The 20869-nt window shown below is 55.2% G+C and overlaps 6 protein-coding genes across 6 annotated transcripts; 1 reads left to right on the top strand and 5 right to left on the bottom strand.

The window, feature by feature from the left end:
- Nucleotides 1-55: 55 nt before the first annotated feature.
- Nucleotides 56-1827, bottom strand: J4E93_001240 (uncharacterized protein; the record flags this gene model as incomplete). Its single annotated transcript, XM_049339192.1, has 3 exons — nucleotides 56-253; nucleotides 300-1089; nucleotides 1136-1827. The coding sequence occupies 3 exons, from the start codon at nucleotides 1825-1827 to the stop codon at nucleotides 56-58; spliced, it is 1680 nt and encodes a 559-aa protein (XP_049203149.1).
- Nucleotides 1828-2881: 1054 nt separating this feature from the next.
- J4E93_001241 (uncharacterized protein) lies at nucleotides 2882-4744 on the bottom strand (the record flags this gene model as incomplete). The annotated part of the gene is given in 2 exon segments (XM_049339193.1): nucleotides 2882-4720; nucleotides 4739-4744. 2 exon segments carry the CDS (start codon nucleotides 4742-4744, stop codon nucleotides 2882-2884), a joined length of 1845 nt encoding a protein of 614 aa, XP_049203150.1.
- A 1461-nt stretch (nucleotides 4745-6205) lies between these two features.
- On the bottom strand, nucleotides 6206-8821 carry J4E93_001242 (uncharacterized protein; the record flags this gene model as incomplete). Its single annotated transcript, XM_049339194.1, has 1 exon — nucleotides 6206-8821. One exon carries the CDS (start codon nucleotides 8819-8821, stop codon nucleotides 6206-6208), a length of 2616 nt encoding a protein of 871 aa, XP_049203151.1.
- Nucleotides 8822-13044: 4223 nt separating this feature from the next.
- Nucleotides 13045-14833, bottom strand: J4E93_001243 (uncharacterized protein; the record flags this gene model as incomplete). Its single annotated transcript, XM_049339195.1, has 5 exons — nucleotides 13045-13803; nucleotides 13854-14202; nucleotides 14249-14535; nucleotides 14585-14738; nucleotides 14787-14833. The coding sequence occupies 5 exons, from the start codon at nucleotides 14831-14833 to the stop codon at nucleotides 13045-13047; spliced, it is 1596 nt and encodes a 531-aa protein (XP_049203152.1).
- A 515-nt stretch (nucleotides 14834-15348) lies between these two features.
- J4E93_001244 (uncharacterized protein) lies at nucleotides 15349-18246 on the top strand (the record flags this gene model as incomplete). Its single annotated transcript, XM_049339196.1, has 5 exons — nucleotides 15349-15417; nucleotides 15468-15599; nucleotides 15651-15767; nucleotides 15855-17934; nucleotides 18041-18246. 5 exons carry the CDS (start codon nucleotides 15349-15351, stop codon nucleotides 18244-18246), a joined length of 2604 nt encoding a protein of 867 aa, XP_049203153.1.
- Nucleotides 18247-18563: 317 nt separating this feature from the next.
- On the bottom strand, nucleotides 18564-20831 carry J4E93_001245 (uncharacterized protein; the record flags this gene model as incomplete). Its single annotated transcript, XM_049339197.1, has 3 exons — nucleotides 18564-19108; nucleotides 19156-20688; nucleotides 20753-20831. 3 exons carry the CDS (start codon nucleotides 20829-20831, stop codon nucleotides 18564-18566), a joined length of 2157 nt encoding a protein of 718 aa, XP_049203154.1.
- Nucleotides 20832-20869: the final 38 nt, after the last annotated feature.

Consider the following 20869-nt stretch of genomic DNA (forward strand, 5'->3'; position numbering starts at 1 on the left):
CAATACGAGCAGCAAACCGCTATTCAAACACCACTGCAGATGCACGCTCAGACGCCTACAACATGACCAACCCGATACCGCCCATGTGGTCCTTGCTCGACTGGTTCCGCGAATCAATGCCACCCGGTATCGGCGCAGCGCGGTAGTTGTAGAGGTAGTAATGCAGGGAGCCGTCGCCAGCGCCGAAGCGTTGCTCCTCTAGGAACAGCGGGTTATCGAGTAGGGTAAGTGCGTTGAAGACGTCGAAGTCGGCCTGGTTATGTTAGCAAGTGCTGAGGTGGGAAGGCTGAAATGCTCACCTTCTTTGACAAGATCAACGCGTCCTTCATCAGCAAGTTTAGTCGCTGCTTGAGCTTTGTCTTGTCTTTGTCTTCCTTGTCGAATGCGACTTCTGTACCGTAGTAAAACAGATACGCCGCCTTGATGGTGTTGTGCTTCTTGTTGCCAATAACTGTGCTCTCAAGGTTGTAGAAAGAGAAGTAATCGGTGATCTTGTGCGTGTTGGGGTCTTCAACAACATAGCTCCACACGACTTGCTCCTTAGGCTTCTCCTTCGGCGCCATCCAGTGCTCGAACTCGGTCTTGTTGAAGACCTGTGCCATGTCCATGCGCTCTAGGTATCGCCTCAGAAGGTCGACAGCTGCGTCAACGTCCTTGGCTTCCATCTCGCGAAGTCCGGGAGTGGAGGTGGTGTCTGGGAGTTTGTACCGTATGATCTGGCGTTGCTTGGTGCTACCGTGGGGGAGAGGAGAGAAGCCGACATCGTAAAGCTTCTCCCAGTCGATGGCGCGGTGGAAGTAGCGGGCTGTTGAGACGGGTGTGGGGAGTAGAGAGCCGACGGTGTATACGGCCTGGAATGTGCCTTCGACGTAGCAGCGGCGGGTAATCTCTTTGATGAGGACGGGTGCTAACCGCTTGGAGCGGAGCTTCTTGTGGACGCAGAGGAAGTTGACTTCGGAGCAGTTGAGGACCTTGTCGCGGACTCGCATTTGTATCGGGATGCCTGAGATGAACGCGACGAGTTTGCCTGAGGCGGTTGCGCGGACACCGACGTGCCATTCCTTCTTCCAGCCTGGCGCTTTCAGGGCCCTGCTTGTGTTAGCTAAGCCGCCAATACCTCTCTCCAATGACCTACCAGTTCAGGAATGACGGCGAGTACTTGAAGCGGAAGGTCGCATCCTTGTCTTCAACGTAGTGGTTCGTGAGCAGCTCGTACACCTCCTCCAGCTGCTTCTCGTCCTCCAGGTCCATTGTGACCCACTCAAAGCCAGGGTACATTGGGCTGGGGTTCTTGTCTACCTCCTCAATCTTGATTTCCTTGATCGGCCCGTCCTTGATCTTCTCCTTGTTCGCCATCTCCTCGAAGCTGGGTACGGGCTGTGTCTTCCAGAAAGCGTGGCTAGCCATGTCCTTTTGGCTGCCCTGCGGCGCCAGACCCGTCAGCATCTCGTTGATGTTGAGCTTCTTGATCAATTGCGCGAGTTCCTCCTTGTTGTTTGCCTTGCCCTGCAGTTCATTCGCCAGGCCGGGGTTATTCGCGAGCAGCATATTCATCGCTTCCTTCGGTAGGACGTTTCCAGCGGGCGCGTTCAGGTCGGTGGTCTCGCCAGCCTTGCCTTTGCCGCTGATGGCATCTTTGATCTTGCGCTTCCTGCTCTTCTTCTTCTTTTCCGACGCGCCCTCTGCGTCTTCAACCGTCTCGGTCGCGTCGTCGCCGCTCTCGTCAGCGGATTCGGCTTCTGCCTGCTTACTCGATTCGGCGACAGCTTCGGCCGCTGCCTGCGACGTCGCGTCGGGGTCGGAGATCTTGGAGGCTTCTTGGGGCATATTGGAGGGGTGTAGGGTATGTCGGTGGGCTAGCGGGGAGGTGTGGCTGTTGTAAACTTGCCTGGCAGCTCAGGAACAGGTAATTGAGCACTGAGAGCTGCTTTGGGTGGGGCATGGAGGGGCAGCCTGAGTCGCGGCTGCACCTGCCCTGCCGTCATCACCACAACTTCATTCACATATACGCACGAACATGGAGAGTGGTCATCGATGATTACGAACAGCTTTGATACTCGTACTATGACTTCATTGATTACGCGGTTGTAACGCGAATCTCAGTACAAGATACAAACAAGTGGGTATCTTCCTAGCCAGACTCCAAAACACCCGCCGAACGCCGGCCCTGAAAGGCTCCCAAAAGCAACAGTAGCAAGGGGTATCGTAAAAAAGAAAACATCCTGAAGATGCCATCGCGTCCAAGATCCACAACACCATCTCCACAGCCTCCTCATCTCACACTACATCACTCATCCACCCCTTCTACACCCACTTAACCCGCATCCATACCATCTCAGCATCCATCTCACAACCATCAAGCGCCTATCCATCCGTCCAGCACATGCATGTCAACACAGACAAACCCTTCCCACCCCACCATCCTTCAGAACGAGACTGTCTCGGGGTAAACCCCGGTCCAGCCACTCAGGCACCGTAAAGGGCTATACCTGCTGCATCGGATAAAGGTGAGGAGCTGGTGTAACAAGACAGTCGGGCAATCCAAACAACACATAGCGTGTGCTTGAGCTTCACTGTCTTGACTCCATAGAGGGCGGGAAGGGTTTGCTGGTAGCGGCGCGGTGGGGCACCCGGTGAGGCGCACGAATGCGCTACTCACCATATAGGTGGCACAGGGCCGCTACCTTGTCAGTGTTGAGTCTTGTGTAGAGGGAGGAGAGGCGGTGGTGGTATTGAGGTGGAGGGCTGAGGGGAGGTGGAAGGGGTTTCAGTAGGTGTTGTCCAGGGTGTTCGAGTGGCGTTGGCGTGTGATGAGGAATCGTGACGTTGAAATCGTTTCTCTCATATTCGTAGGTATCTTCGGTCAGAGCTCTGTCCGTGTCTAGGCAAAGTCCTTCCTGTAGAGCGGGAAGTCCGTCGTCCTGGGCTCACCAGTCGGGCACGGATCACTCGAGTAGGCGGGCATCTTGGGCAATGAAGCCATCTTGTGCTTGCGAAGCGGAGCAGTACCGAAGTCCATCTTCGCAGTAAACTTGCGGAGCTCGGCGGCGTTGAAAGGAGCAACCTTGGGCTTCATGGCCTCAGGATCGCCCCACTGCGCAAGTTGGCCCTTGGCGGCAAAGTCCTCGATCTGGGGTCCAAAAAGACCCTCAGGATTCATGTATACAGGGAAGCGCTTGTCGTGAATGTTGAACGGGTTGTGTTCAGACGTGTAGACCGGGATGTTGAGACCAGGTATGGCGCCAGAGAAGACCCAGTGATCCTTGACGAACGGATCAAAGTTGTCGGGAACGTTACCAGGGCCGTTGGCCTTCCAGGCAAGAATCATTGACATACGGAAGGGCTCCTTCTCGTACTTCATGCCGAAGTTTTCGACTTGCTTCAAGTATTCGCGGCCAAGATCCCATTTGTTGACGGCCCGAATCGAGTGTTCCCTGTAACCCATGTAGAAGCCAGTGAGCGGGTCAGGTTTAACGCGGAACTCAAGCTGGCTGGGCTGGTAAGGATGTTTGGCGTTGAGATCGTTGGGCCTTCGACCATGGAGTTCGTTATATAGAGCGTTCAAGATGGCGCAGAGCAGAAGACGGAAGTAGTTGTTGTCGTGAACGAGCTCGATGATCGTTGCACGGTAGCCAACACACTTCTCGCCGATCTCGCGGCTGTTGATAGAGTCGTAGTGTTGCTCCATGTACTTGATCTGAGCTTCCAAACGAGCTATGTCATCAAGGGCTTTCCAGAATCGCAGCAAAAGCAGCGCGATCTGGCTGTGGTTGTATGTGGACGCCTCGCAGTAAGCATTGTGGACGTTGTCTTCGTAAGTCTTGATCTCGCGGGGCGTCAGATTTTCACGCACTTTCCTCTCCAAGAGACGGATGAGGGTACGATTGTAGACCGCTTTGACCAGCTTGAGGCCCACCCAAATCCCACCGAGAGCCGTCTTGATCAGCCCCTTGAATACGGAGAGAAACTCGCGGATGCCCTTCAAGAAGGTCTGGTAGCATCCTAGCCAGACGTTCCAAAGGAACTTATCGTCGCCCCCGCCGATAAAGAATTCCATCGTGACCAGGATGACATCGCGAGAGTGTGACCAAATCTGCATCCAAGATCTGATACGGAGCTCGATCACGATAACGATGAGGTTCCAGCCGAAGAAGAAGATGTCGCTCAAAGCGGCCTTCATTATCTGAGAGAACTTGGTGTCCGGTTGTCTTGGTCTGGCGGCGGCAAGGTCTGGGAAAAGGCACTCTCCGATGGTAATCCTGGTGATAGGTCGATCGAATACTCTGTCGATGCGACGCGTGCTTGTCCGGGCTTCGTACCAACGTCTCGCTTGTCTAGCAATCCACTGTCCTGGGGCGGTTGCAACCGTCTTTGCAAACCGTCCACACAGGAAGAGAATGTGCTCGATGGGCGGCAGTTGGAAGTGGGCGATGAGGAGGAGTGGATACGAGAAAAGGGCTTTGATTATCTTCGGCCATACTACGTATCCTTCTGACCATCCGATCAAGTAGTCGGTGATCAAGCATACCCAAGCCAGGATCAGACAAGCATATCCGATGCGGCAGCCAGTGTGTCGAAAGGAAGCGTCAATGTATTCAGGGATCTGACCCAATGATTGCATAACGTGATCCTTGCCTTTGACGATGATAGCGATCCATGAGGCCATGACGGCGGCGGAAAAGACTGCGGCGAAGATTGCGATGACATCGAATGTGGAATACTGAGGCGTCCACATTACGTGCATTGCAGTCGTACGATCTTGATGAAGCTCATCAGAGCGAGCTCGGGCGCGAGACTCAGCTCGAGTGTAGTCAGGGGAGGGGTAGGCGTAGCCGTCTATAGTAGAACGGTCGGACTCGGGAACAGGGGTAGAGGAGGTGGACGGAATGGCCGGGATGGAGTGGGTAATGGCGGTAGCAACAACTAGAGGGGATGTCAGTCATCTTCTATGTAAAAGTAAGGATCGACCAGTTGAGACTCACCTCCGACAGTTTCAGTGACGACGACGGTGATGGTAGGTAGAGGTTGTTCAAGCACAAGATAAGTCTTAACGACCATCTCGACATTGGACGCAGGTAACGGCCATTTCGCACGATTCCAGACGGCGATACCCACCAAGTACAGTAAGGCGTCAGCCCACCACATGGTGTTGGCGGTTGTTGTCGCGCACTATCAGAAAGACTGAAGTATCGTGGGTTGAGGTGTCAGTGTGAACGGTGTCGCACTGCGAGCTAAGCGCAAGCAAGCTCGTGGGAGTGGCAAGAAACAGGTGTGATCAAGAAGTCGTCAAGATGGAATAATCTTCAGTCGCCAATGCGTAAACAAGAAGTCGCAGCGGCGGCGGGGCAGTGAGCTTTTATGCACTCCAGGCAGCGAGGCTTTAGTGCGATTAGGTCAGCGACGAGTGTTGTTTTGGACCCTTTTTTGCGCAGTCGTGGAGGTGGGGGACCATAAGCGGGGTGGCGGAATGTTTGTTTCATTGAGTTGTGTTGTGGTAGACTTCGGGTGTTTGGTGGTTGGAAGGTTTGTGTGGTGGAGTGAAAGGGGAAGTTGCGATGGGTGGATGGAAGGAGCCGTGGGGACGCGGGAACATCAGCGACGCGAGGTAGCGGGAGGAACACCAGAAGCCTGTCTACGAAATCCGTACCCATAGCAGATAGACATGGTGACCTGGGATACTGTTAGTATGTTGTCCAGATGCGTGGTCCTTACCTGTACCCATCAGCAACCCAACAACGCCCACTGCACACACAAAACGACCAAGAAATTTTGACGAACTATATCATTTCCACTACATCAACCTGAGTTATGTAGTCTCTGCGCTATGCTACCCACTATCCTCTTCTTCCGGTACTGAATCGCGACTGCCGTTGACACCAAACTCCACCTCAGGGTATTTCCCACCAACCGTAACAAAAATACATTAGATCCAGTCCATCGGTCATGACAAAGCGTCCACAGGACGGGTATATAAAGAGAACACACTGTATGAAGGAGTAGTAAACCAAGGAAAAAGAGATACGCCCTGCGCTGTGCCGTCCAAGGGCACACGCCCGCCCTTTTGATATCGTACATTGAGTTTGCGACAAGATGGAAATGTAATGGGAAAGAGAGATGATGTATGGTGTGATGGCAAAAAGACAAAAAAGGGTATCGCTATGCAGGTGAAAAGCAAAATCTTGGGTCTAAGTGTAGATGCTCAAGCTCAGGATGAGGTACTCTGTGGTCCGCGTATCGTGGTGCCGTTCTGGAACTCGATTGTGAAGTTGACGAGGTCTAGTTCAAAGGGGCCGACGTCGATGCTGCCGCTGTTGGAGTTCCCGTTGCGGTCGTCTGTGAGTAGGGATTGTATGGACTCCTGTGCGCTCGCGGCCACGTCTAGGTCTTTGCTTTCCTGAAGCGCAAGGAGCACCGCTACACGGGCAAAGTCGAGAGCATTGATGTTGCTCGAGATGGGCTGTGTTACGAGCTCGTCCGTCTGGGCTTTGGCTTGTTCATTCGGTGAGTCAGCCTTGTCGACCTGACCAACCGTCTGGCGCTTGGCTATCTGACCAAGAACCTGCGCAGGATGAGGGTGGTGGAGTACTGGGAGGGTACGTGACGGGTGAAGCGCGGTCCTTGAGTCCATCGAATGAAGACGCTGAGGAATTGAACGAGAAGCAAGACCATTGAACGTGATCAGGGCGTTCTCAGCAGCGCAACTGAGCGAGAGCTGAGAAAACAACGACAAGACGCGGGTGGCATCCAAAGGAACATTGAACTTGGGAGCGGTCACCTCGATCAGGCGAGGAATACCGGAGCCCATAGTGGCGTTGTTGGCGGTGCCCTCGATGCTAGTTGTAGTGCAACCTGTAGCATCGTCGTTCGTGCATGTCTTTCCTGTGAAGCCGTTGATGCATACACAGTTGCACGATCGATCGCCGTTGAGTATGGCGACACCACCGTTCTGGCAGGTAATGATACCGCTACATTGGTCGTTCCCTTGACCCGGCCCAGATGTGGGAAGTGGCGCGGCAGGTGCGTTGGGATTGTTCATGTTGTTGTTACCCCCGTTGTTGCCTCCGTTGTTACTTCCTTGAGTCTCTTGTGCGGCAGAGGTATTGGCGCCCTTGTTCTGGTTGGGCAGGACGACTAGGAACACGGGGATGACGACGGCGGCAGCGATGACGAAGAGCAAGACTATGAGGAGTGTGATGAATGTCCACAAGGGCATACCGCAGCACCTCCGACGCGGCTTTTGCTTTTCGTTGCTGAGTCCAGAGTCGGTAGCACCGTTGCGCCCGTAACCACCTGACGGCCATTTCGACATGCTGCCATTGCGACCGTTGGGAGTACCCCGGCCAGAGCGGGTGGGAGTTTCTTGACCAGGTGGTGGGAAAGCGGCCAGCATCTCAGACAATCCAGACTGACGGACTTGGTTCCGGTCGGGAGCACCAGTTTCCCAAAAGTCTAACCCAAGTCGACTTGCTGTCCGTCCGCGGTCAAGGTTCGCTGCCAGGCGCGTGGCTCTTCGAATGAGATCTGGCAGACTCGTCAAGCTGCCGCGCGCTTCAGCGTCCCGAACGGCGTCCATGTCGAGCCTCGCGGGCCGTCGCATACCAGCACGCTCGGACATCCCGGGGTGTCGCAATTCCTGTTGGAGTGGTGATGCAGTCCCAACGTTTCCGGCCTTGCTCTTGAAGTCCTCTATCGTGTCTATGGAGTCCATGGAGACGGACCTGCTGAGAGGATGTCTTGAAATACCCGACGGACTACCATCCCTCGCTGCGAGTGTTGCGGCTCCGATGCCCATGGCCCCCGCGCCAAGTCTAGAACCATCAGGCTTCTTCCCTTCAGGTCCACCCTTCTTGTTTCCAAAGCTGTCCACTGACTTGATAGTCATAAGCGATGGCTTGGTCCTCCTACCCAAGCTCGCCTGTCGCAGAAGAGCAGGTGATTGTTGTACGAGGCCGCTTCGGTCGTCGGAGTCGGTCGGGGTCGGTGAGATGGTATCGCGACTGTTTATGGTTTCGCCATCATCCGAGTAGAGATCGTCATCGGGGTAGAAGTCATCCTTGTTAGTCGGGAATACATTGCTAGAAGCAAAGGAACCGCGTTGTGACTGTATCCTTGAAGAGTTGTTCTCCGACTCCTCGACGATAGGTGACACATACGACATTTGCGTGTAGTACGACGAAGGCCCTCTTCGCGAAGAGGGCGGTGGACCGAGACTTGGGAAGCGTCGCGCTTGTTGGATACTTGGCATAGGCGGTTGGGGTACAGGAAAGTCGGGTATGGAGCCTATCGAGGAGTCCGAGGCTATCGACGAAGTAGTGATTGGGCGCGAAGATCGAAACGAGTTAGGTGAGAAGGTGTCGGCATTCGGATGCAGATATATTGATGTTGGAGAGTTCGGCGAGGGAAGATCGGGCGAGAGCTGCTGTATAGGAAATTCGTCGGATACAGGGCGTGCAAACTGTGGCGGTGGCCTTAGTCTTTCTGGAGAGCGAGGTGGTAAGACAGGTGTAGGCTCTGCTTTGTCTCTGGTGGTGTTCGGCAGTGGCCATTGTGGTGACGGTGATCCCGAATCAATGTCACCTCTGCTTCCCGAAGGCGCCGGCTGCTGTGACTGTTCTACCCGTTCCTGAGAGTTCTGCATGACGAGCTGGTTCGGTCGCCGAGGAAGGCCAATGATCTTCGACGTGTCTGGGAGCTGGGTCCTCTTTTGCGCAGCATGCATCCTCTCTCTCGCCGCCCGTACCGAACCCTTCTTTGCGTCTCCATCGCTGCTTGCGCCTGTCGCACCGTATGCTGCGGCGCCCAGTCTTGGATCGTAACTCATGAATTAGATATCGAGATGTCGACAGTAAATGTGCCACGCGACACAGGTCTGACTGTAAAAGGTTATTGTGCGACGCGAGGTTCACGCCCTCGGAGCGCGGAACTGGTAGAGTCGTCGAGTCTGCTCCAGGCAACGTGTGGGTTGTAAGAGTGTTGAATGTGGGTACTGTTGTGCGACTGTTGACGCATACGCACTTGTTGCAAGACAGCTGATGGCCAATGCGGACATGTATGACACGCAGGCCCTGGGGTACTCAAACTCCCAAATGCTGGTCCAGGTATCTTCTCCAAATTACGGGCAAAGAGGTGAAGGTAGGGTAGACTCCGGGAACCGACGCGGTGATTTGATACGTGTCGGTACTCGCGGAAAGCAGCGATTCCTTGCGTGAGCGACAGCCAGTTGCCTGAGGTTTCAGAGATCCAGGAACCAGGAGGCGACTGATACACCGTATCAGATATTTACTAACCTGCTCTCACAGATCAGAACGAGTCCTTTGCATGATCGGTGGTGCTCAATAAGGACTCAATAAGGACAGCAAGGGCTCTGAAGACGGAGAGTACACCGTGATGCAGAGTATAACCGAGCCACTATAGCCCAAGAGCCTATGCAGCCCAGCAATAACATGCCAAATACGACGAGAGCAGACGGAGAAGCGAGGAAGAAGGGAAAGTGTAACGTTGTCTGTTGCAGCACCGTGGCGCTGATCCCGATGGGGTTTCATAGAAAATCCATGTACTTACAGTAAGAGGTTCCCAGCCAAGTCAGACGAGCGTTGTCGGAAGAACGGCTATCGATAGCACGCGGTGAACGAAGGCGGTTGAATAGAGTGACAGGCCGTTGAGCCAAGTATAAGGAATATGTACAAAGGGTAAAAGCGGGGACTAAGCTACGCGGAGGTGTCGAAAGTAGTAAAAAGAAAGTATAATAGTTAGGATGCGACAGAATGGTGGTGGCGCAAGAGCTTCGAGCTCGCGAATGGCTTCAGGCCGAGATGGAATGGAAAGAGTGAGGATAGGCAAAAGGCACGAGAGACAGCGACGACATGTCACGCAAATACAGAAACTTTGGAGTGGCAGGCAGGGCAGATTGTGGAACACGCAAGGTTGGCATGGTTCAGAGTTAGAAGCACGGACTAGAAGGTGTAGTGCAGGAAGCGAAGACGCCACGACATGCGCGGGCGACTCAGGGGCCTCGTACTGGTCACCGTCTATCGAAATCAGCATGGTGCGACAGTCGCGGGCAACGCACACGCTCCCGCCTCAGCACGAGGTGAGGAGAGGGTCTTAAGTTGCGCCCAACGTGCGCTGGTGCGAGAGCGTGCGCCGTTTCGAAAACGTCCGCTGCATTCACTGTGATGAGAGTAAGGTTTTCTCGAGGCGCGCCTGAGGAGCTATTCGTGGTTATTCGTGGTTGTCAGCACTTGGGGCGATCCGGTAATGTTGTAGGATGCTTCAGATGCTTGCGGCCGTGGTGTGTTTTACATAGCATCACCTTGCGTAGACGAGGCGGGCCCACGACTCGGTCTCGAGTGTCGTCCCGGCCAAGACAGCCCAGTTTAGCCCTCGCGTGCTGTTCCTGCATGCATGACGCTTTTTTGGGGCCAGGCAATACGCCTACTGCGACGCTCACAAAGGGTGCCTGCAGGAGTGCGAACCATTCTGCCTGCGGGCGCCGTTGACGGTGTACGCAACGACGTTGCAACGCTGAAGTGCTTTTGCTAGGGATCCTAGTGATCGGAGAAAGGGCCGAGCCAGCGAGATTGGACGCAGGGTCGCCATCGAAGTTGATTTTGCGAGGCTCAGCGAATGGCTGTGGAAGACGGGATTGATATTAGATGCCGAACCACGGTGACCGTGATGGCGGGATCGAAGGTGGACAGCTGGGAGTAATCAATTCGAGGCGTCCCAGAGATAGCGATCGACAAGCGAGATCCAGCGGCCTTGGTGCGTCGATTACACCGTCCCGCGTCTCGTCCTACCGCGCCAAAACCTTGACGTGATATCTTTGAAATATTCCAAGGCTGACACTATCTCGCGCAATTACCGGTAGAGTTCGCGGAGAACTTTCGATGGCCGTTGGGCAGGCACCGACTCATTCTGCCACGTGATGTCAGCGTGGCGGAAATTATGGGCAAAAAAAGAAACATCCGACGAGGCCTCTCTCGACTCGACCCGAGCAAGTGCTCTGTGCATACGGAAGCTGCGGTCGTCGCTACCAGATCAGCGAAGATCCCCACCTGGGCATCCCCGTGTACCGCACACGTCATATATCGATCTTACACGACCAGACTCATGTCCACACTATTGAATCTACTCAATCCTGCGGAAAAATGTTTACACTCCACATATGTGCGACTTGTTCGTGAGAAAAGTGTATCTGCAATCTTGGTATGCGCCTGTGCTACCAAAACATGGCGGGGAAGTAACTGCTCGGGCTCAATTGGCAGGCATGACGGGTGACTGCAGTATGTAGGAGCGTTGGTGCAACTGCTGCAGCCTCCCTATTGACCTCCCAGCCACAAAGTCATGTACGACAACTGAACCCGTCCTCGAGTCATCGCTCGTGCAACGTCGAGTCCCCACGCGAACAGCCAAGCTCACCATGTCCGAGATGACTCGGATGGCTATAGACGAAGATGGAGAAATCGCGCAGCCGACCAATGTGGCCTTTCAGCAAGTTCGTCGAGGGTGCAGGACTGAACTGCTACAAGTTACTTAACTCCATTGTAGGGTATCGCCATTGGATGCAGCCGCACATTCCGCAAACCCGTGACACCCGATCAGAGCTCTGGGCATTTACTGCCGCATATTGGGGCCTCTCCAGACGGAGGTGTAGCCCTCGGGCCATCACATGGCGCATACAGCCAGTCTTCCACGAACGACATCCTCACTAACCACGGCCATGCTCAAACAGCGACAGCATCCACGCTCTCGAGACCATGTGCAGTTCCACCCTCGCCTTCTCGACTAGCCAACATTCGTGTCCGGCGTGCGAATAATGGCTCAACACTGGTACAGTCACCAGCCCGCGCTGGCCATGCCGCGCGGATGAGACAGATCTTCGAAGATGCAGGCCGTGATCATCAGTCCCCTCAGCCTGAGCAAGGCGTATCATATCCCCAGCTACCAAACATTTCCAGAAAGGCCTCGCCACCGGTCGAGCACGGTAGGGATGAGCAGCACTTGAATCTCGCATCTTCTCTAGTACAACGTTCAAAGTCGGAGAGCATGTCGAGAGCGTCGTTCAGAATGGTATCGCACGCGACGCAGGCGAACAGTCCTCGCATATCTGAGCAGAGTTCAGAGGCGTGGTCGGACGACTCTGGATACTTCATCGCGGGCTCTCGAAACCGCACTGCCAGTCTTACTGGTCCGCTTAGGGATCGTGTCAACGACTGGCTTGCGAGCACATCTCTATACGAGCAAGAGACATGCGGCGTTGAAGATGTGTTCGATTATCATTTTACAGGCCACCCATCACTGCGCTCATCGCCTTCGAGACTCACTGAGAACGACGTCTTCAACAAAGACATCACGCAATCACCCCATCAAATCAGCACAACCACAATCCCAGACCCATTCCTCGAACCCGACTCTACCCTGCGCATCTCCCCCCTCTTCAAAGCCCTCCCTCCACGGCGCCCTCGCAATCAACCACATACCCCAACCAAGACACAAACGCCCTCTCCAACGACCGTCACTATCCGCCCTCACCAACCCGCAGCAAACCGCCCGATCCTTGAAGACGGCGGGATTCAACTCAGCCCTCTCAGCCCGAACGTCTGCATCGAGCGCGGCCCGTCTCGTTACCATTCTGCGCGTACGTCACCGATTAAAGAACGACGAGGGTTGCGGTATACGATGAATGATAATGAGAACGAGAACGATAATGGCGGCGTAGGACGGGAATATGGAAAGGGGAAGGGGAAGGAAGTGGTTGATGCAGAGGTACAAGGTAGTCCGCTTGCGCCGTGCAAGATAGGTGTTGGAACGAGGTTCCAGCATGCGAGGCATGGTGTGAGGGGAGTGGGTAGGTTTGGTCGGTGTTTGGGGTCGTGAAAGGAGCAAGAGGGTGTTGAGTATTGAGTATCGTTTGTATATTTGACACGGAACACGCATTGACACAGTAGACGAATTGGATAGCCAGTGTGATGGAGTGGAGTATATGACATTTCATTCGTACAACCATCTCATCCGCAGTAAACGCGATATTGACTTCTACATTTATTGTCCCTCCTCTGTCTTCCCCTCCATCTCCTCCATCTTCTCGGTCTCCTCAACCCCCTCATCCTTAACCACCCTACAAATCTGAATCCTACTCTTCCCCGCCCTCAGCACCAGCGCCTCGAAATCCACAAGATAGTGATACGGATTGACCTCCTTGCCCGGCTCGATAGTCGCCCACTTCAACGCAGTAGGGTTATCAAGCTCACCAGAGTTGGGTACAAGGACGTACGCGCCCTTCTTCGCGATCAAGCGGCTGGCTTCGGATTTGGAAGTTGCGAGACCGGCGGCGTGGAGGACGTGGGGGAAAGATCCTGCTTGGAGCATGGAGAGGGGGAGTGTGACGATGTTTGTCTTGTCGTGCTGGGGTCGTTCGGGTGGGCTGCTGGCAGTAGGTTGTGCGGCGGAGGAGGCGGCGTAGGCTTTTTTGTATTCGAACAGCTCTGTGTCCTCCTTCTTCATGTGTTCCTTTGGCTCGCTGGTGTTGTCCTTGTCGCTGGCAATCGCGTTTCTCAGCGAGAATAGCGAGAATGTATGGGCTCCCTGACCAAATGCGTCCTTGTGTGCGGCTTCGGCTTTCTTCGCGTCTGCTGCTCCGTGTGCGAGCTCGACGATCTCGCGGGCGAGTATGTGTTGGGCGTTACGCTTTGAGGGGTCTTGATTTTGGCGGTTCATCAGGAGGCGGATCTCGTCAAGGGGGAGGAAGGTGAAGAGCTTGAGGTAGCGTTCGACGTCGGCGTCGGCAGTGCGGAGGAAGTACTGTAACAGACTATCAGTAGTGAGACTGCAAAGAGCTACTGAGGACGTACCTGGTACAGATCAAACGAGCTCATCATCTGGCCGTCAAGCCAGACTGCATTGCCCGCGCTCTTACCAAACTTCTCGCCAGACGCTGTGGTAAGCAGTGGTGTGGTGAGACCGTAAGTTGCTACGCTTGGGTCTTCGTCGCCTTCTGCTCCGTTGTCCATGCGATGTATCTTGCGCATATGACTGACGGCGCCCATGCCGGCAATGATGTTTCCGTACTGGTCAGATCCGCCGATTTGTAGTTGGACGCCCTGGTTCCGGTACATGCTCCACCAGTCGTAGGCTTGGAAGAGGGGGTAGCTAAACTCGGATATAGCCATGCCTTCGCCGCTTTCCATGCGTAGCTTGACCCTAGGCGTGTGAGAGGCATTCTCCACTCAAGAGATGGAGGACTTACGAGTCGCGACTGAGCATAGCACCTAGGCGCATACCAGACCCCAGATCCCTCATCAGCTCAACTGCACTCAGCTGGGACAGCCATCTCCTGTTGTTGAGGATATCCTGCTTTCGGCTGATCAGGGGGGAGTACTGGTACTTGATGCCCAGGCATTTGACATTCGTCCACAGCTTGTCCAATTGGCGCTGTATGCTCTCCACATTCATAGACTGCACATCTTCGCCTTGCCGAGACCGAGCCGTTGTTCTGCCAGAAGGGTCGCCAATCTGGACGGTGCCTCCTCCTAACTAGCCATGATTAACTCGCGTTGTGTGCATCGAGTCGCGGGTGGCTCACCAAGCTGACGGTGTAGTAGCCATGGAGGTACATCCAGTACAGCGCCATAAGCGGAAGGAGGTGGCCGACATGTAGAGAGGGGGCTGTTGGGTCTACGCCGACATATGCGCCGATGCGCTTCTCGGTGAGCAGCCAGTCGAGCGTCTGGCGTCCGCTGTGACAATTAGCGATAATTGGGAGCAGCTGTTCGCCTCATGCTCACCCAGCGACATCCTTTACAAATCCACGCTCTTCAAGTACACTCAACATGCTCTGGTGCATACCCGCCCGCACTTGTCCCGCGTGTTCCTCCCATTGCGCCTGTCTTATTACTGGATCGGGCTCCTCGTCGGCCCATCTCGCTGCCGGTCGCTCACCACGGGCAAGCGCATGTTGATGTCGTATGCATCGGCGACAGACAAAAGGTCGGGGCCTCGATAGACATCGCAAGGCTGACATGGCTGCCCATTGAGCGGCATCAAAACTTGGGCCCATGCCAAAATGTTCCCAAATGCCAAGATGGGAATTCGATGACGCCGATTGGTTGGAGGTTTCCAAGGTTAGTGCACCTCGCAGCTACCCCGACCTCCGCACACGTCACCTGCACCTCCTCGGCCTCTTAGTGCCTGCATATGCATCATTGTGCTGCTGGAAACCTTAGTTGTCGGTCAATGCAAACTCAATACTCTCCTCATCATCCGTCCCGTCCATCGTGTCTTTCCGTGTGCTTTCTATCATCATCTACTTAACTACATAGCTTATCCTGACTTTCTGCATTCGAAACCATGTACGCCGCACTCAGCTGCCATCCTCCGCTGGGCCAGACGACTACCATTCCCTCTGATCGAGAATCTGTGTGTTCAATCTATCTCCCGACTTGAGCCTCATCTAATCACACACTCAGGTAAGGATTACTGTAGTTATCGAGAGCTCGGCCGGCTCGGAAAAGACATGGGAAGTCGCACTCTGGCACAACTTTGATACCCTTGATCAATGGACAAGTACTAGTCTGAAGCCAAACAATGAGGCATCTGTGGTAAGCATATGACCGTACCACCTAGCCTCGTCAGAAGCTAACTATGTAAAGACGGTAGTCAAGCCCGATCAGTCAAATGTCCAACGCCATTACTACACAATCGACTTGACCGGAAGACCCAAACACGGCTCTTCATTGTCATATACCATCACTTTCAGAGCGTCAGAGGTACGTCTTCGACGGTCAGCTTACTATAGGCTCATTTCACTGATTGTGTAAAACAATTTATCGAAACGTTGTCGCTAACATGCCCAGAACGAACCGTGGAAATGGGCCAACGAACAATTCTCAACCTCAGACGCTCGCCTCATCTACCAGTCACCAGATGCGCTGAAAGAAGACTTGACTTACTATCTCGAGGGCCTACCGCCATTCCTTAATATATCGAAAGAACAAAGCGATACGCCCAACACCGTTCTGTGGGACCTTACCTACCCCATCAGTGCAGCATCAGGCAAGCAGCCCGGTCTGTCAGGCGAAAAGCTTGGAAAACCGACGAATCTCTCCCGCTGGTTCGCTGAAGTACGACTATGGGCTCCATGGCTTGCTCCGAGACAAGGCAAGGATCGATTTCAACCTGACAAGGATGCCATGTTGGCCGCATTCGAGCGTCACGATGGTACCCACCTGGCACTGCTCGCCGTGAGTGGGTTGGATGAGGTATTGACAACTCTCAATCATGACGGTGAGGGCAGAGTCGTCATGAACGCCAGGAACGACAGTGAAAAAGATGGCACTGTGCGTATTGTTGCTGCAGTAGGCATGAAGCTAGACGATGCGGTGGCAGCTTCGATGTACTATGCTCGCAAACTCGTGATGGCATATCAAGTCTCGGCAGGACTGGTCAATGAAGAAGAGAAGGCATTGATTGACGACTTCAAACCGCAATGGCTGGAGAACTGGTATGATGGCTTGACGTACTGCACGTGGAATGGTCTAGGCCAAAAGCTTACTGAAGACAAAATCTTCGAGGCACTGGAGTCACTACGCAAGAACGAAATCAATATCAGCAACTTGATCATCGACGACAACTGGCAGTCACTCAACACCGAAGGCGGCGACCAATTCGATAACGCCATGACAGAGTTCGAAGCAACCAAAAAAGGCTTCCCTCGTGGTCTCAAAGCTACAGTCAGCGACATACGAGAGAAGTACAGCCACATCCGCCACATCGCTGTATGGCATGCGATTTTCGGATATTGGGGAGGCATTGCACCCGAAGGCAAGATAGCAAAAGACTACAAAACTAGCCTCGTCCAACTCAAAGACGGCGTGTCCGGCGGTAAGATCACCGTCGTAGCCGAAGAAGATGTATCCCGCTTCTATAAAGACTTCTACGAATTCCTCTCCTCCTGCGGCATCGACTCCGTAAAAACCGACGCCCAGTTCTTCCTCGACGAGCTCCACGATTCGGACGACCGCCGCAAACTAATCAAATCCTACCAAGACGCCTGGTCCATCGCCCAACTCCGTTCCTTCTCCGCGCGCGCCATATCCTGCATGTCGCAAGCCCCGCCCCTAATCTTCCACTCGCAACTACCCTCGAACAAACCACGCATGCTCCTGCGTAACTCAGATGACTTCTTCCCTGAGGTACCTGCAAGCCACCCCTGGCACATCTTCTGCAACGCCCACAACTCCATCATAACGCAATACCTCAACATACTCCCCGACTGGGACATGTTTCAAACAAGCCACGACTACGCCGCCTTCCACGCCGCCGCACGCTGCGTCTCCGGCGGACCCATTTACATCACCGACGTCCCCGGGCAACACGACATCTCCCTCATCAACCAGATGACAGGAAAAACACCACGCGGCGACACGGTGATCCTACGTCCCCATACCGTGGGCAAAACAACACAAGCCTACAACGCCTACGACGACACCGTCCTCCTCAAAGTAACCACCTACGTCGGCATGGCACATACTGGAGTGTCGATTCTAGGTGTCTTCAACTGCACCCCCAAACCCCTCTCCGAACTCATCGCCCTCGACGCCTTCCCCGGCGCAGAGCAGGGAACCTACATCATCCGCTCGCACACAGACGGCCAGGTCACTGCTCCCACGAGCGTAGCAACTAACAATGCCTTCGTTCACCTCGAACTTCCGGTTCGTGGCTGGGAGATTTTATCTGCGTTTCCGCTTATGGAGTTTGAACTAAAGAGGGGGGAGGGCAGTGAGGCGGCTGGACCGAGGAAGGTGCACGTTGCGAATTTGGGGGTTGTGGGGAAGATGACGGGGGCGGCGGCGGTTGTTAGTGCGGATGCGTATGTGGATCGGGGTTCGGGACGCTTGAGGGTTTGGACGAGTTGTAAGGTTTTGGGGAGGTTTGGTATGTTCTTTTTCTCTCCGTCATTTCTACTTGCCCATTTCTTTCTCAGCATTCCTTTCTTCGCTTCTACTTGTGCTGTGTTTGGATGTTTACTGACGGAACACAGCACTATACATCTCAGACCTCCCAAAGCGCTCCATCGAAAACGACTTCTTCGCCGTGTTGTTCGGCCGCCCCGTCCCGGCTCATTGCGTCAGTGTCAGCAAGGAATGCGAGAACGTGCTTGAAATTGATACGGTGCGGGCGTGGAAGGAGACTGATTCAAAGGCTGGATGGAGTAATGAGGTTGTTGTGGAGGTCGTCATACGATAAGTATAGACTTTGAAGAGAATGAGGAGGGGAAAGAGTCAAAGGCAAAACATCATCGCATCCAAAGTCGTCATGTAGAAAAGACAAGTCTTTCACTTCCAGGTATCTTATATGCATGCAAAACCGCACCACTAACGCCTCCCACCACCAAACTATTGTGCTCAGAGAGCAAGATAACAAGAGCTGTACACTTTTATCCACCCCGCCCGTTGCCCTAATCAGAAACAACGCGTCATTCATACAGTTGGGCATTCCAAGGCAAAACATGGCAGTCGTACGAAGTCTGAACTGAGGTTATCAACAAGGAATCGAGTGCCTTATCATAACTTGACGCCCCAAACACCACGTCCACCAGCGACACCGACCCACTCGCCGCCTTGCCCTGTCAGAGCGCTCTGAGGTGCCCAGCTAATGTTGCCGACTTCGTAGTCGCACCGCCAGCTGGCATAGGGTCCCTTCTGGCCCACGGGCACATTCTGCGCGCCTGCGGCTCCGTTGGCGGGGTGGGTGGTCGCAGGCTGTACGACGGGAGGCTGTGTTGAAGCGTGTTCGCCGCTGATTGTCGCGCCGTTGTTTGCGTGTAGCAGGTCCCAGATGAGGACGAGGGAGTCGTCTCCACCGGAGGCGAGCATGCCTCTCCGGGATGGGTTCCACTCTATGCTGTTGACGGACGCAGAGTGGCCGCGCAGTTCGAGCAGGGCTTGGCCTGGCTGCCGCACGTCGAGGATGCGGATCAGGTTTGAGTCGGCGGCGAAGGTAGCGAGGAGGTGGGAGTCGTGGGGTGATGCGGCGAGACGGAGGAGCGGGGGCGCGTACGACATGGTCTGCTGGGCTTTGGTGGGCGACATGCGGCCTGTCGGCGAGCCTGTACCTTGTTAGCAATTGGCGTCGAAAGTGAATACAGAAACTGACCCTTGTCTTTGTCGTTGCCCTTGTCTGAGGGCTCGTAGATGATGGTGCTGTGCTCTAGACTGCGGAGGTCGAACATGCGCACACTGCCGTCAGCGCCACAACTCACAAAGACATCGACACTTCCTGCGCAGAAGCGCACATCGAAGACCTCCTTGTCGTGGGCAATCAATTGGGTCTTGGCGGTAAGCGAGGGTATGTCCCAGATGGTGCAGGTCGTGTCTATGCTGGAGGTGATGATGAGCTTGGGCGACATGGTATTCCAATCGAGGGATGTGAGCGGCGCGGTGTGTTCAGGGGTCTTGGAGTTGGAGAGGAGCGCGAGCGGCGTGAGCTTAGGGAGCTGAGGCTCGCGCGTGTTTACGGAGGACGAGCGCGTGATGGTGTTGCTCATGTTGTTTCCGGAGGCTTGCGGCAGCGACCACAACCGCAGATGGTCGCCCGACGTTGCGAGAAGGTCTGTCGACTGCTTCTGCGACGACGGCGGCTCCCATAGTATGCGCGTGACGGGGAAGGAACATGTGGCTTCAGCGATTGCGTTGTATTCGAGGCCGTAGGGTGTCGCGCCGGGGGCGGAGGTGTCTTGGGGCGCTATTTGCGTGTCGAGGATGCGGATGAAGTTGTGGTTGTCTTCGAGATAGCTGCCGACGGCCATCTTGCCGGCGCTGTTGCCGCCCGGGACGTTCCATTTGCACCAGTCGTAGGCGTAGATGCTCCAGGGGGCGAGGTAGTTGCTGTTGGAGGGCACCTTGTTGCCGTCGCTGACCATGGTGTTGCCGTGTCCCATGCCCTCGTGGTCCATGGTCGAGTTTGCGCGCGGGCGGATGTCGGCGAGGCCCAGAGGTGATTGCGATGCAGCGCCGGAGGGCGTCGTGGGGTAGTACTTCTGGGCGGGCGTGCCGGCCTGGTACTTGTTCTGCTCGGGAGTGTTGGAGAAGGGGACGTATTTCTGGTCGGGGCCCAGGCCAGCTGGGCTCGAGCGCGAGTAGGAATGGGCCGAGTGAGGGGAATGCTGGGGCTGGCTGATGGTGTTGGAGCGCGTGGGCAGCGTGTACTGCTGGGCGTTGCTGGCTATCTGCGTCTGGGTAGGCACGACGGGGGCCGTGTAGGCGTTGGCGGGCGCGGGTCGCTGCTGCTGCGGCGGCCCCGGCTGTTGTTGTTGTGGCTGCTGGGCGGGCTGGAGGGCGCCGGGGACAGCCGGGGAGCCATACTGCGAGGTCTGAGGGGTTCCATGGTCGATGTTGATGTTGGGCGCCGAGCGGTAATTGTCGGGCGAGCTGTACAGGTGCTGCTGCTGGGGCTGCGCCGACGCTGATGGGGGCACCTGACCGCCGCCAGCAGATATGTGCAGCTCCTCGTTGGTGCGCCGTCGCGGGGCGTCGAAGCTCGAGTTGGCTGCGGGCGGTGCGGTCGAGGGCAGGTAGGCGTCGCCCTGGGCCGGCTGGTTCGCGCTGCTCTGGGGCAGGAAGGCGTCGGTGCCGGCGCGCGTGGTGCCCTGGGTTGCCCCTCGCAGATTGCCTCCAGGCGCTCCTATGCCTACAATTGCGAGATACACATCAGCCCACGTTCACGGCGGTGCCCAAGGCCGGCATCTACATACTCCCCAGCGCCGACGCCGCTGCAAAGATGCCCTGCGCCGGGTCGTTGTGCGCATTCTGGTGGTGGTTTCCGAAAGGCATGGCGCCTGCAATTGCTCCTGCTAGGGCTCGGGCAGAGG

The sequence above is a fragment of the Alternaria ventricosa genome, assembly GCF_023758065.1.
Source record: "Alternaria ventricosa strain BMP 2768 chromosome Unknown scaffold_2, whole genome shotgun sequence".
In the NCBI taxonomy this organism is placed as follows: domain Eukaryota; kingdom Fungi; phylum Ascomycota; class Dothideomycetes; order Pleosporales; family Pleosporaceae; genus Alternaria; species Alternaria ventricosa.